Source organism: Hyperolius riggenbachi, chromosome 5 (assembly GCF_040937935.1).
Source record: "Hyperolius riggenbachi isolate aHypRig1 chromosome 5, aHypRig1.pri, whole genome shotgun sequence".
Taxonomy (NCBI): domain Eukaryota; kingdom Metazoa; phylum Chordata; class Amphibia; order Anura; family Hyperoliidae; genus Hyperolius; species Hyperolius riggenbachi.
In genome coordinates, this window is record NC_090650.1 from 261,396,988 (window position 1) to 261,410,852 (window position 13,865).

The 13,865-nt window shown below is 42.4% G+C and overlaps 1 protein-coding gene across 1 annotated transcript in view; it reads left to right on the forward strand.

The window, feature by feature from the left end:
• The window catches only part of LOC137519378 (collagen alpha-1(XXI) chain-like), a 128,691-nt gene that overhangs the window by 73,442 nt on the left and 41,384 nt on the right, over nucleotides 1-13,865 (forward strand). Inside the window, exons 15-21 of the mRNA XM_068238334.1 lie at nucleotides 3,574-3,627; nucleotides 7,537-7,590; nucleotides 9,232-9,285; nucleotides 10,540-10,584; nucleotides 10,991-11,044; nucleotides 13,035-13,088; nucleotides 13,171-13,224. Coding sequence (XP_068094435.1) covers nucleotides 3,574-3,627; nucleotides 7,537-7,590; nucleotides 9,232-9,285; nucleotides 10,540-10,584; nucleotides 10,991-11,044; nucleotides 13,035-13,088; nucleotides 13,171-13,224 — 369 coding nt within the window. The remainder of the gene's footprint in view (nucleotides 1-3,573; nucleotides 3,628-7,536; nucleotides 7,591-9,231; nucleotides 9,286-10,539; nucleotides 10,585-10,990; nucleotides 11,045-13,034; nucleotides 13,089-13,170; nucleotides 13,225-13,865) is intronic.

Genomic DNA, 13,865 nt, shown 5'->3' on the forward strand with positions numbered 1-13,865 from the left:
TGAAAACCCACCTGTTCAGTTTGGCATTTGCAGAAATATAACTTTGGTTGCGTGAATACTTCATCCTCCTACCAATTACTGAATCTGAGAGAGCCTAAGTGCTTTGAGTCCGATGGGAGAAAAGCGCTATAGAAATGTTATTGTATTGTATTATGCTGAAAGGCAATGGAGGAGTTTATAACAATTTTCAACAGAAAGAGGAAGGACAGTTTGCAATACAGCGACTTTAAGGAAGTGCGGAGGGTAAGCGTGTATAGCATCCGCTCATTAAAGGACATCCGAGGTGAAAATAAACGGATGAGAAAAACAATTGTATCTGTCCTCCTTCTCCTAAAAATGACTTTTTTTTAGATATCCCACAGTTTTACTTAATACTTAAATCTATTTTTTAAGTTTTTACTGTTTCATTGTCTCCATCAATGACATCTTCATTGAAGTATGCTAGAGTTCAAATCTATGAATTATTGACTCTTTTATCTTTTTCCTGCTCTCAGAACAAAATGTTTCATGGCTGTAATTCCTTATCAGTGAGGGTTATGCTAGTGTGACCCAGTCCAACCCAGTCCCGACCCCAACAGAAACTGTCCCGATCCGGACAGAAACTGTCACTTGATACTTGACTCTTTCAGGCAGAGAAAGAAAAGAAGAAACACAGTCTAGTTATTTCTGTGCTTGGCACTGTACATACACATGTCTATCTCATCATGTCACATGTCACCTCAGTTGTCCTTTAAAGGGTAAATGAAGCGAGAGAGATATGGAGGCTGCATATTTATTTCCTTTTAAAGTGGTCTGAAAGTCAGCATTTCTACTTAGCTCTAAAAGATTCCTCACAGCTTGAAAGCTACTATCCCAGAATTTTTTTTTAGCAGAACATCACTGAAATGGTTAAACAAAGCACTTTGTCCTGCTATTCAGCTTCAAATCTGCATCCAAACGGGAGATAACAGTATCTTTGTTTACATTCCAATGTAGACACATTGGGCTTGATTCACAAAGCGGTGCTAACCTACTTAGCACGTCTAAAGTCTTTAGACGTGCTAACCAGGGTGCTAAGTAGGTTAGCACCGGATTTCTCAATCAGATCGCGCGCTAACTTTGCGCGCGTAAAGTTTTACGCGCGCAAAGTTTTACGCGCGGTAAGTCCCATAGGCTTTAATGGGCACTTCGCGCGGTGCGCCCTGCGCTCTGTGCAGTACGCGCGTAAAGTTTTACGCGCATAAAGTTTTGCGCGCGTAAAGTTTTATGCGCGAAAAGCTTGTTTAGACGTGCTAAGGGGGTCTTCACAGACGTGCTAACAGTTAGCACCGCTTTGTGAATCAAGCCCATTGTGTGTAACAAGTAAAAAACACTTTCCGAGAAGCTGTCTTTGCTCCAGGCACACACACAACTCAGGAACAACTCATTAGAAGATTTTAATATATAATAAAAAGCAGTTGGCATAAAATGCAATGTAGTAGTTCCGGGCAAGAAAAAATACACTTTGGAAACTTATAATGTGTAGACAGACAATATTACTTGTGCACAAAAGCAAATATGATAACTGTATGAATAATAAAATGTGGAAAAACACATTTTTATTGACTGTTATGTCAGAGTTTCAGACCACTTTAAGCATTACCAGTTGCCTGGTTATCCTGCTAATTCTCTGCCTCTAATACTTTTAGCCATAGCACCTGAACAAGCATGCAGCATAACAGGTGGTTTCTGACATTATTGTCAAATCTAAAAGATTAGCTTCATGCTTGTTTCTTACATTATTCGGATACTACCGCATCCTAATAGATCAGCAGGACTGCCATGAAACTGGTATTCTGTAAAAGGAATACATATGGCAGTCTCCATATATTTCTCACTTCAGTTGTCCTTTAACCTCCTTAGCGGTAACCCCGTGTGTGACACGGGGTAAGCCGCCGGAGGGTGCCGCTCAGGCCCTGCTGGGCCGATTTACTTCATTTTTTTTTTGCTGGACGCAGCTAGCACTTTGCTAGCTGCGCCAGCACCGCGATCGCCGCTGCCGCGCGCCCGATCGCCGCTATCCGGTGCGGCGCGCGGCCCCCTCCCCCCAGACCCCGAGCGCTGCCTGGCCAATCAGTGCCAGGCAGCGCCGAGGGGTGGATCGGGTCTCCCAATGACGTCCCGACGTCGCTGACGTCGGTGACGTCATTCCGCCCCGTCGCCATGGCGACGGGGGAAGCCCTCCAGGAAATCCCGTTCTTTGAACGGGATTTCCTGATCGCCTATTGCCGGAGGCGATCGGCGGGGCTGGGGGGATGCCGCTGAGCAGCGGCTATCATGTAGCGAGCCCTCGGCTCGCTACATGATTTAAAAAAAATAATAATTAAAAAAAAACTGCTGCGCTGCCCCCTGGCGGTATTTTTCATACCGCCAAGGGGGTTAAGGAACACAGAGTGCTTTGGCTATGGTACTTCGAGATATGGTGAGTCAAACACACAATAGAGCGGTGGTTTGCACTGCTAAGTTCCTTTAATCATATAGTAATGCAGAAATGATCACTGTTATATTACATAAGTGAATACAGTTCATTGAACTTGCACATACCAGAGCGTGTGGAAGGGTGATGGGTGCCGGGAACTAAGAGCAATTTCACGTATAGTGCTTCATCCAAGGCTGTGAACAGAGTTTATAACAATCATCCACTTACACCAAAAGATTTAAAAAAGAGAAACTGAAAGTAGAATTTGCCACTAAGGGAAAAAAAAAATCTAAATTCAGATAAAATGTAGAATCTACTGTAAGTTATGGGAACAAAACTGATATCTCCCCAGGAAAACTCCCTCCCTGGCCCTGCTCTTCTCTTCTAAGGTTAATTGTCAGCAGTCCCAACAGCGACGTTTGTGGCCGATGTCTCTCCTCTGTGAAGCTCATCCATCCTCACTCTTTGTGGACACTGCTCTGCTGATATGGTAACAGACATGTCTGTCAGAGCCACCCCACAGAGTTGAGTACTGCAGAGAGCATAACTGGTGGCCATCTTGGATTAGGTATTTCTGCAGAATTATGGCAAGAACATTGGTACAAATGTTCTCATTCCAAACAGACACTGTAACAAGAAAAATCCCTGGGGGATACTTACCTTGGAAAGGGATACTTACCTTGGTAAGGCTTGGTGGGGAGGGAGGGGCTTCCCCCATCCTCCTAAGTCTCAGGGATCCAGCTCTGTCTCCCCAAAAATATAGCCGAGAAGGATGTTGCCGAGTCTGCTAGAGCAGACCCAATCGGGCTCAGCTATTTCCGCTTGATCCCAATCAGAAAGCCACTACTGCGCCTGCCAGATTGTGGTAGGTAAATATTTACCTCACCGGTGTTAGGGGGGCTGCCAGTGCTGAATCCTGGAGGTCAAGAAAATGGGGAAGCCCTTTAGGATTCAGTCTTTCATCTTTGTGCAATGGAACGCACGCTTTCCTACATAATTTATTATAATGGTTAAATATTTTAATAACTAAGGTTTCCTTTATCAACTGTATTTGTGATATATTTCTCAAATTGTTATTTTAATATTTTACGTCTTGCTACGAAAATTGCCTAAACTTTGGAAACTTTCCATTTTAGGGCAGTAAAGGTGAACGGGGACTAACAGGTCCCCCAGGACATCAGGGGCCACAAGTAAGTAATTTTTCCTTTTCTATAACTAGGTTGTGCAAAGCTATTAGAGTGTCACTATTAAAATGTCTTAAATCTGAGAGGACAGTAAGGCTGCATGTGAGTCACTGGATTGTTGTCAATTGTACCCTAATGGCAGAACTGCCTAGCAGTCCCAGCAATTCCCTGTGTTAATACTGTGTTTATCTAAAAATAATCCCTAGCTTGATTTTTTTGCAAATTTTGAAGATGCTCAAAATATAAGCCTTACTCCGAAACCCTGACGAATGCCAATTGCCTGAAACATGTATGCAGGCGGAGTCTGGACAGCATGCCAAATTTGAGCTTCTTTTGCCTATGCTGATCCCCACCGAGCAGGAGTGGAGCTATGAGAAGATCGCGGGCATCTCTAAACCCCCCATGCTAACTAGCTCCAACGACTATGTTGGCCACACTACATGAGTCACACTAGCGGAATATTTGAAGACGCTTGCCTGCATGATCCATTTGCAAAACACTCATATTGAGATGACATTTGTGCCTCATATTGAGGGCTTAGTGTTGGCTTAATGCTAATGTTATACGTGCATTCTGATTGTTTTGTTGTCTGACAGCCTTAACCCCTCCAGGACTATTATATTCAATCAAGTCCACGCATATTAGAAGAGGAGTTACTTTATCAGCTGCACAGCTTTAATCCATTTGGCTGATGAGTGATGGCCATATATGCTTGCAGTATGGTGGTGTGGAGAGGTGAATAAGTAGAAGGTTGACCACCGTCAGTGGCGTATCTAGAGTGGTCAGGCATGGCTTGTGCCATGGGCGCCATAGCACCATGCCTGCTCCTATGCCGCCCGCCATGCCCGCCCCTGTGCCTACCTGTCACTCAGACCTCAGATCATATTTTGTTATCTGGGAAACATGGCTTCTTGATTTATGTTTATATAGGGGTAACTTGGCTATTTAATTACTCTATCTTGACTCACCTGGCTAATTAATTTGTTTAAATTTATTTAAATTAATTGTTTATATTTTTACTGGAGAGGTATGGAAATATTTGATTCTTGTATCTGGAATAATATTTCTATATTTAATTAATTGAGAGGCACATGGCTACTTAATTCTAATATGTAGGGGACCATGGAGCCAGAATTTCAGTGTTTGCCATAAGCGCTATATTACCCAGAAACGCCCCTGCCTCAGTTCATTTTTTGTAAATTTGAAATTTGAAATGGTTTTATTATGTATGTGTACCACTACCTGCATGATTGATTTTAGCTCTGTCTAATGTACTGATCATTTCACTGACAATGTTTACAGAGAGTAAAGACTCACCATTGGCCATGGCCACACCCTGTATTCAAAATATGGTGAAGTCCTAATGAAATCACACGGGGATGATAAAGAATGCAAATATACCGTTCCAAACAAGAGACAAGGGGCCTGATGCTATTCAAGGTGATAAGTAGCTTGCAGATGCGAGCTACTTATCACCTTGCCATCGCACGAGGATTACCGGCAAATCCTATTGCCAGTTTCACTCATGCGATGGCCGATCATTAGGGAGCATTACTCAGGTGAAAGCCTGAGCGATGCTCCCTTGTCACTGGCGATAGGGAGCGAGGTTTACCCTGTGGTGCTGTCCATCAGCACCACGGCCTCACTCCCCACACATGCGCACACCCGCCGAGCATCCACCGCCATCTACCGCCGCTGCATCTGGGGGTCTCCTTTAATAAGGAGAGCCCCAGAGCTCCCCGCCGGCTGCTGCTAGTCTGTGTAACCCCCAACGTAGCTGCAAAAATATTTGAAAGCAATTTCCCTACCGCTTCTTAACACCCGCCGGCCGCCGTATCTCGCCGCAAGTTCCGCCGTGTAATTACAGTGTATGAGTCACTGTAATGACTCTACAGCAGAGTTCTGGCAAAGCATCTTTGAATCAGCTGCCGGGGCTCCCTATTGGTTCACAGGCTGGACCAATGAAAATGGCTCAGACTGTGAACCAATGGGGAGCCCCGGCGGCTGATTTAAAGATGCTTTGCTGGAACTCTGCTATAGAGAAATTACAGTGACTCATACACTGTAATTACCCAGCTGAACTTGCGGCGAGATGCGGCAGCCGGCGGGTGTTAAGGGCGGTAGGGAAATTGCTTTCAAATATCTTTGCAGCTACGTGGGGGGTTACACAGACTAGCGGCAGCCGGCGGGGAGATCTGAGGGTCTACTTATTAAAGGAGACCCCCAGATGCAGCGGCGATGACATGTGATAGCATGTTTAGACCTGCTTTTTGCAGGTCTAAGCTAACGCTCATGTCTGCTTGGAAGCATCGCTTCCCGGAGGCATGCAAAGTGTAATAGGATAGGGTGTAAGGAACTTGCTGGGCGATAATATCGCCCAAGCAAGTTTTATTAACACCTTGCCTAGGGCTAAATGCAATTGGATCAGGCGACTTTATTGTCGCCTGATTATCGGAATCACCAGCTTTCAATGCTGGCGAATCTGACAATTGCATCAGGCCCAAAGGAGGGAAGGAAAACTTCAGAAGCAGTAGTTGTAAGGATCCCTCCTGTAGCATATTCTGTCTGTTGCAGTGGAGCTGCAAACGGACAGTTCTGGCTTATCTCCATGCATTCGGTTGTGCATTCGTAATAAGTCTCATTGTCATTTGCAATCGCTCTGCAGTTCTGGGCAGCTCAGGATGCTGTCATCATTCCACCAATTGCTTGTTGCAGTTGAGCTGCGGCCAGATAGCCCTGGATTTCCTGCATGCAAGTTGTTACATAATGCTGCATGTATTTCTTATGGGAGTCCTTTGCATTCACAGCCAGCTAGCAAATGGTAATCAAACCAGCTCAGGATTGAATGATTACCATTCAGCTGTGTGGGAATTTGCATACCTGCATCCATTGGCTGATACCAGCATAAAAGTCTGCCTCCCATTTCAGACCCCGCCTGACATAGCGTTCAGCTCTCTGAGTTGTCGTTGGGTCTATGCTGTGAGAGTTATTATTGTAAATGTATAATGCCTTGCTCTGTATTGTCATGTCTGCTGGACGTTTGCTGACCTGCAGGGGTCAGTGAAGTCCTTCTGATCCTGATAGTTAGATTCTGCCAGCACCACGTTGGTGACTGTTAGTATTCCTTCTAGCCTTGTTCTTGAGGATGAACTATAGCAGCGGTTGGCATTAGTTCACTCCTACTTGTTAGTCTTATCTATCTCAGTGTAAATGTTTCCGTCGCTGAAACAGCGACTAGATTGGCTGAGCATTCCGTCTGTCTGTCTGTTGTCTGTCTTGTTAACTGTCATTACTTGTGCTTTAGCTAGTGAGTTATTTGAGAGCTACATTTCATATGTTGCGCATCAGCATGATATATTTGTACTCTAGTCAGTCAGTATTGTATTATTGTAATATTGTATTGTGTACTGACCTTTGCCCGCTTCTCGACTACGAATCTGCCTAATCTTCCAATACGACTGACATCTGAATTAACGTGTATGACCCAAGCCTGTTACTGACTACGTCTGTTGTGTATTGTATCACATAGCATCTAGCCTGATAGGCGGCCCAGAGCTGCAGTTGCTCTGGGCAATCTTGCCGCCTTGTTCATTACTCCTTTGTCCATCTGTAGAGCCTCTTCCATTATCCAGCTACTTAGCCTTGTTGCGCTGGGTGGTCAGAAAGTATGACGCCCCAGCATTACAGTAGTATCTTTGAAGCACATTTTTAAAGCTAGGGACTTGCATGCACAGGTGTAGTTTCCTTACTATCACTATAGTAAGGATACTATACTGTTCACCTTGTTGATGGCCTGCTGACATTATAAAATGGGGCAAATTAATTATGGAAGTACATGTTCCTTTTTTTTCATGGTCACATTTAAGACCTTTTAAGAGCATTAATGGAAATAAATGGCTTGACTTCTTGTTTTAGGGTGAACCAGGATTATCTGGAAGAAATGGTGCTCCTGGGTCTCCTGGAATGAAGGTTAATTGTTCTCATGTATTACCATCTATATTCCTTTGTAAATGTTATATATTGTTGTTTAAAAAATATGACTATTATTATAATTTTATAAATAATAAGCATTTTATTAAATTAAAGATAGGAAATTAAATATCATATAACCCTCTTAAAGGGACACTGAGCTGTACTTAAAAACTGAATTTGGACTTACCTGGGATTCCCTCCAGCCCACCCCCCCCCCCCCCGTAGCCTTCAAGGTCCTCCGTCATCCTTTTCTTTCTTCTCCTGGTCCCTCTAGTGGCTCAGGTCATCGCGACTTCTGGTTTCACGCATCAACAACCAGCATGATGGCGCAACGGGGGCACTCACGTGCGACGTCACCCAAAGTCGTTGATTACCGGAGCCGCCAAAGGGACCATGAGAAGAAAGAAGAGTATGTTGGAGGACCTCGCAGGCTACAGGGGGCTGGAGGAAGCCCCGGTAAGTCAAAATTAAATTTTTAAGTACAGCACAGGGTCCCTTTATACATGTCTAGAAACATACTACTAACACATACACGAAACCAAGCACTACATATCTGGTGTGTACATCCTGGGGTGGAGCTATCAGCCCACACACAGATTTAGCACAGCTACTTTTACAAATCAGATTCCATCAGCACGCCATGGAGGAAGATGTAAAGAGAGTTCTAATATCAACGTGCAATAATACTCCAATGGGTTTCCAATTAGTATAATGTCAGACAAAAATTTGCCACTCCTAATAGACACACTTTTAATTCAGAAAGATGCCAACTTTGACCTGAACATAACACATGTGGTTCTGGAAAGTTAGAAATGAGCATCTGCATGTATGAGGTCACAAACTTTGATGCAATGCAAAAATGTGCATTTTGCATAGTTTTATGTGCTCAATGATAATTATGTGTACTTAAGTACACATGTGGCTTTTAAAGTCAACGGGGTTCATTGCCATTGTTATATTATCAACTAGGACATGGCTTTATATGAAAACAACACAGGATAGCTAAAGGTAGAAGGCAGGTGATCTTGCAATACATAAAAACTGCAACCTCTCTCCCCCCCCTCCCCCTCCCCCCAAAAAAAAATCTTCATATGACACTTAGATCATTATTTGGTCCTGCCATTTGGGTAGCCATAAAAGGGTTACTGTGGGCAGCATTCCTGCAGCTGCCCTTTCTTAGCCATGCCAGATGCCTGTTGAACATTGAATTGTGTACCGTACAAGGAAGGCAGGCAAAGCCTACATACTTTGGAAAATACTCTTACCCTTTCACACCAAGATTCTGATCCAGTTTTTGGAACACTTGCATTGCATTTCGCCGATCACATGGTTGCCACCTTTATAATGGGAATCTGTAATCCATTTTCTAACCAAGGAAATGAAATTGTCTCTGCTGGTGGCTCCACTGACCGCACCCCAGGTCTACCTACTAGAAATGAACCATCCTTTCTCTGCTATAGCAGGACAGATTCTCCATGGAAATACAACATTTTGAAATTGCAAATTTGTGCATTTTCAAAACACCAAAATAACCTTTGTAGTTAGCTGTTCATGCAATCATTGTTCATCTGATGTTTTTCTTTTTTAACTCTGGAAAGCCTACTGATGCCTGATAACCAATTACTTATATGTTTGCAGGGAGAGCAAGGTCACCACGGTCAGCCTGGAACTGATGGGACTCCCGGATTACCAGTAAGAACAGCCACAGAAGTTACTGTACTTGTCAGAAACTGTCATGTCTTTTTAAAGTATATCCCAACAGTAAAACCTTGGATTGCAAGTAACTAGGTTTAAGAGCGCTTTGCAATGCAAGCAAAAAATCTCATAAAATTTTGACTTGATAAGCAAGCAACGTCCTGATGTACAAGCATAAAACATTTACACGCCGTGTTCATGGAGGCTGAGGTCGCTGGGTTAATGGAGCCACCAGCGGGACCACGGAGGGGACCCAGAGGACTCTGAGGGACTTTACGGGCTACGGGGGGCTGGAGGAAGCCCAAGGTAAGTCCGGATTTCCTTTCTTTAATGCTGCTCAGGGTCCCTTAAATTTGAGTGTAGTGACTGTGCAATGTCACCTTTCCGTGAAATCTTCAAAAGTAGGTAAAAGTAACTGTCACTGGCAAGTTCCTTGTTAAAGCCACAAATAAAAGGGTTAGGGCAGACCAACAGATAGCAATGATTCTGTTAGTTATAGAGAAAGTCTTTTCTTCAGCTTTTACTTTATAAAGTACAGTACTTTGTATTAAATATTTTTCTCTTAAGGGCTCTTTCACATCAGAGCTTGCGTTGGAGAACGCTCAAAGCATGCGTTTTGTTGTATGCCTTTTAATGCGTTTTGATATGCGTTGCACTGCAGTGAGTGTGCGTTTTTAATCCGTTTTCAATCCGTTACTGCACATAGAAAAACGCAGGTAATTTTTTTTTCTTTTAGTTTTCAACTTTCTACATTGTTCCTCTGTTGCATTCTGGGACTGATTGCCTGCGTTAACGGATTGAAAACGCGCATAGTGTGCGTTTTACATTGACTAACATTGTAACGCATAAAGCTAGCGTTGGCTGAAAAACTGCGCCTGGGTGCAGTGTAACGCAACGCACAAAAAGGCTGCGTTATATGTGAAAGCTAAAATGAAAGTCTATGGACTTTCATTTCACCTTGGGTAACGCAAACTTTACCCTTTGCGTTGAAACGCAGAAAATCTGCCCTAATGTGAAAGAGCCCTTATGTTTTTGGATTGTGGTATGAATCATCAGAGTTCCCATTAATCCTTATGGGGAAATACACTTTGATATAAAAGTGCTTTGGAGTACAAGCATGTTTCTGAAACTAATGATGCTCGCAAACCAAGGTTCCACTGTCCATACAAGCGTGAAACAAATGCCTGCTTCATTAGACATGTGATGGGAAGAACTACACTTCTAAACATACTGATTTATCATTTGTCTTAGGGTTTTCGTGGTGCTCCTGGTCTTCCTGGACCGTTAGGAATAAAGGTATCTCCAAATATATTTTTTTCTTTTAAGCGCCATTATACTTGTTCCACTTTGTACAAAGCTAAGCAAAATTTCACATAAACTGCATGAATATACAGTATATGTTATGAGGAAAATGAACTAAACAAAAAAAAAGACAGCAATTTTTAAATTTGAATAATACTACAAGTATTATGAGAGAAAAACAACAGTCTGACTTTGTCTAAAACAGCTGACAGTATCATACAGAGTACCCTGAATCTCGGAATCTAAAGTTGTCTCTGCCTGCACTGTATTTTAGTGGGGCACAAATCAATAGACTTTTTTTTAAAGCCTTGTTTTTTAATATTTCATTTAAATCTTGGCTCACATAAAGCTATAATTAGAAAAGTATTCATAGTTCACAGCTATATCTACTTATTTCCAGGGAGAAAGAGGAATGCCTGGACCAAAAGGAATCATTGGCATCCCTGGCCTCAAGGTAGGCACAACATATGAGCCCATATGCAATTCACTTTTTCACCTGAGTTTTCTCCTAGGAGATCATTTTTCATCTTCAATTTCAAATAACTTTCCAGCACTTTTTAACAAAAAAAGTACCAAAAAGTAGGTGAAAAGTACTATCAAAATTATTTTGAATATTTTCTTGCTTTGTGGTGACATAAAGGGCATATTATTGACAAGTTTGAAAATATCACCTGGGAGAAAACTCAGGAGTAAAAGTTAATTGCATGTGGGCCTGGAGTTAAAAAAAATCTGTGAAAAAACCTTACTGTAATAAGGTTATCTAATATTTGCTTACTGTGCTGTACAGTATAAAGGTAAATATGACTATAATAGAGTTAGATTGTAAGCTCTTCTGAGGGGCAGTTAGTGACAGGACTATATATCCTCTGTAAAGCGCCGCGGAAGATAACGGCACCATATAAATACTAAAAAATAATATAAAATGTAGTTGTTACAAGATGAACCTGGGTTCTTGATAACTTTGCTACAAGGTATGCATTCACAAAGACGGTTTGCAATGATTGTTACACACTGCCCCCATGTGGTAGTTGTTGGAGTCTCAGACACTTCAGCTGCTGTTTCTCTGCATTTTTGCATTTGTAATTGTAGTGAAAATATTACACTAAAATTACTCCTATGAAAAAAAAAACTTGGCTGGCATTTTTTTCAATGGAAAACACAGCAAAGTGGAGAGCAGGATATCAAAGATAATCATCCAACAGCCAAATCGAAGAAGAAGTTCCTAGTTTTCTACTAAACATATCAACTTATCCGTTTCAGGGCCTACCTATCTCCTGGGTGCCCCACTGCATAGTCTCTGGGCTTGTCTCAACCAGTCTGCAATCACTCTGTTTCCTCAGGCAGTGTAGTTAGGGTAAAACCATGCCTTTTTAGCCAGCTCACTTTTCCATAGGCCCTTTGAGCTTTACCAACACCTGGAATCTTCTCATACTAAGGCCTCCTTCACATGAGCAGTTGAAGGCACAACATTCACCTCTCACCTGCTCCTATGCACTGGAAGGGGGCATAATAGCCCTCGTTACAAGCAGTGGAGAGGCATCCATCTCGTTGAGACACATCTGGGCCCAGCAGCGGCCACACTCTGCAGATGCCACATTCCTGCCGCCAGGTAACCGCATTGGATGTCAAATGCTGACACGCATGAGATTACAAAAGCTGTCATTTGGCTGCATTAAATTTCAGCCAGAAGTTACTTAGGTGCCAGTAGATCGGGGGCTGAACAGTGCACTACAAGTGACATCTGTGTGATAGACACCTTAGCCAGGAAACCTGCAGAGCTGCTTCTTCTACTCTCAGATACAAGCTGTCTAACAGAATAACCTTACAAAGGCTCTGGCACTGTGCACCACACTTACCACTTGAGAGCCACCTGAGGCTGGCATTTGGTCTCAATCTCTCCTGCACAGGAAAGTGATTCTCTTTTTTTTGGTCTCCATAAGGTACAGTAGTTTCACCACATTCCTAGCCTGGAAAAGGAACCTGCAACTCTACAACTGTTTGGAACAGCATCCAGTTCCTTCTCCTTTTCTCCAGTGGAAATGGGGAAAACATAATGCCATTTTAACTCAGATCCTGACACTCATTCCCAATGTGATTGTAATGTACAGTATGTGAAGTACGGTACTTAACATGAGAATGACCTTTCCAATGAAATATGTGGCATGAATTATGTCGCCGCAAAGACATTTCAGTCCCTGTTCAATTCACCTTTTTTTTTAAAGTTTTCTCTTAGGAGACCATTTTTCATCTACTGTTTAAAGTAACTTTTCAGCACTCTGCAATTGAAAATGTGCCCAAAAGTAGGTGAAAAAAATGCTGTTAAAATGATTCTGAATATTGTCTTGCTTGCTGGTGGCATTTTACTTATAAGGTGTGAAAATATCACCTAGGAGAAAAAAAATGAACTAAATAAGAGCCATTGTGGCTTGATTTTGTTTTTGTAGGGTCACATGGGATCTAATGGACTTCCAGGACCAGCAGGACCTCAAGGGTCAAAGGTACTAATGAGGCTGCTTAGCCAGGTTAAAAAAAAAAAAATAATAAAATATGTAATTAAACATTTATCTTTACATACTTCAGGGTCTTCAAGGTGAACTGGGACCTCCAGGACCACCTGGATCACCTGGGCTGAAAGTGAGTAGAGATCTTCCAAAATCTTGATGGATTAATCTTGAACTTGTGTGATATGAACTTCTCATGATTCATCATAATTTATATAAAACAGCATTGGGAAATTCAGAAATTATGGCAATATTCCTACTTATATTCTTTTCAGTAGAACAGTGGATACCTTGTATATTTTGTGGAATAGGGAACCTTTAAATATGACCATACACTTTGATTGTCCTTTCTTATACTAGACTGTTTTTAGTATGGGAGAGAATGGGAAATGGCTTGCATTTGCCACAGGGACTTACTGCTGCCTGTATAGGGGACAGAGACAGCAGTCAAATCCAGATAGATGTTCAAACTTTCCTAACTTTACTATGGGAGTGTTTTTTGGTTGTTTATGTCCCACAGACAAGATTTCTCCCTCAGTAAGAGATGTGTCTGTGTTCACCAGAGTGCTGCAGCTAATGGACTGAACACATCACTTGCTCACCTGTGCATCCCGAAATGTTGGTTTTGTGTCTGGATGAATAAATTATATGAAAATTGAGGAAGTTCCATCCGTGTTGTATTGTATATGAACTTGTAGAGGGGGACCGGTCAATCACCCCAAGCATTTGGCTTCAGTATGTCTGATTACTTAATATTGGCCTAAACCAAGGGTG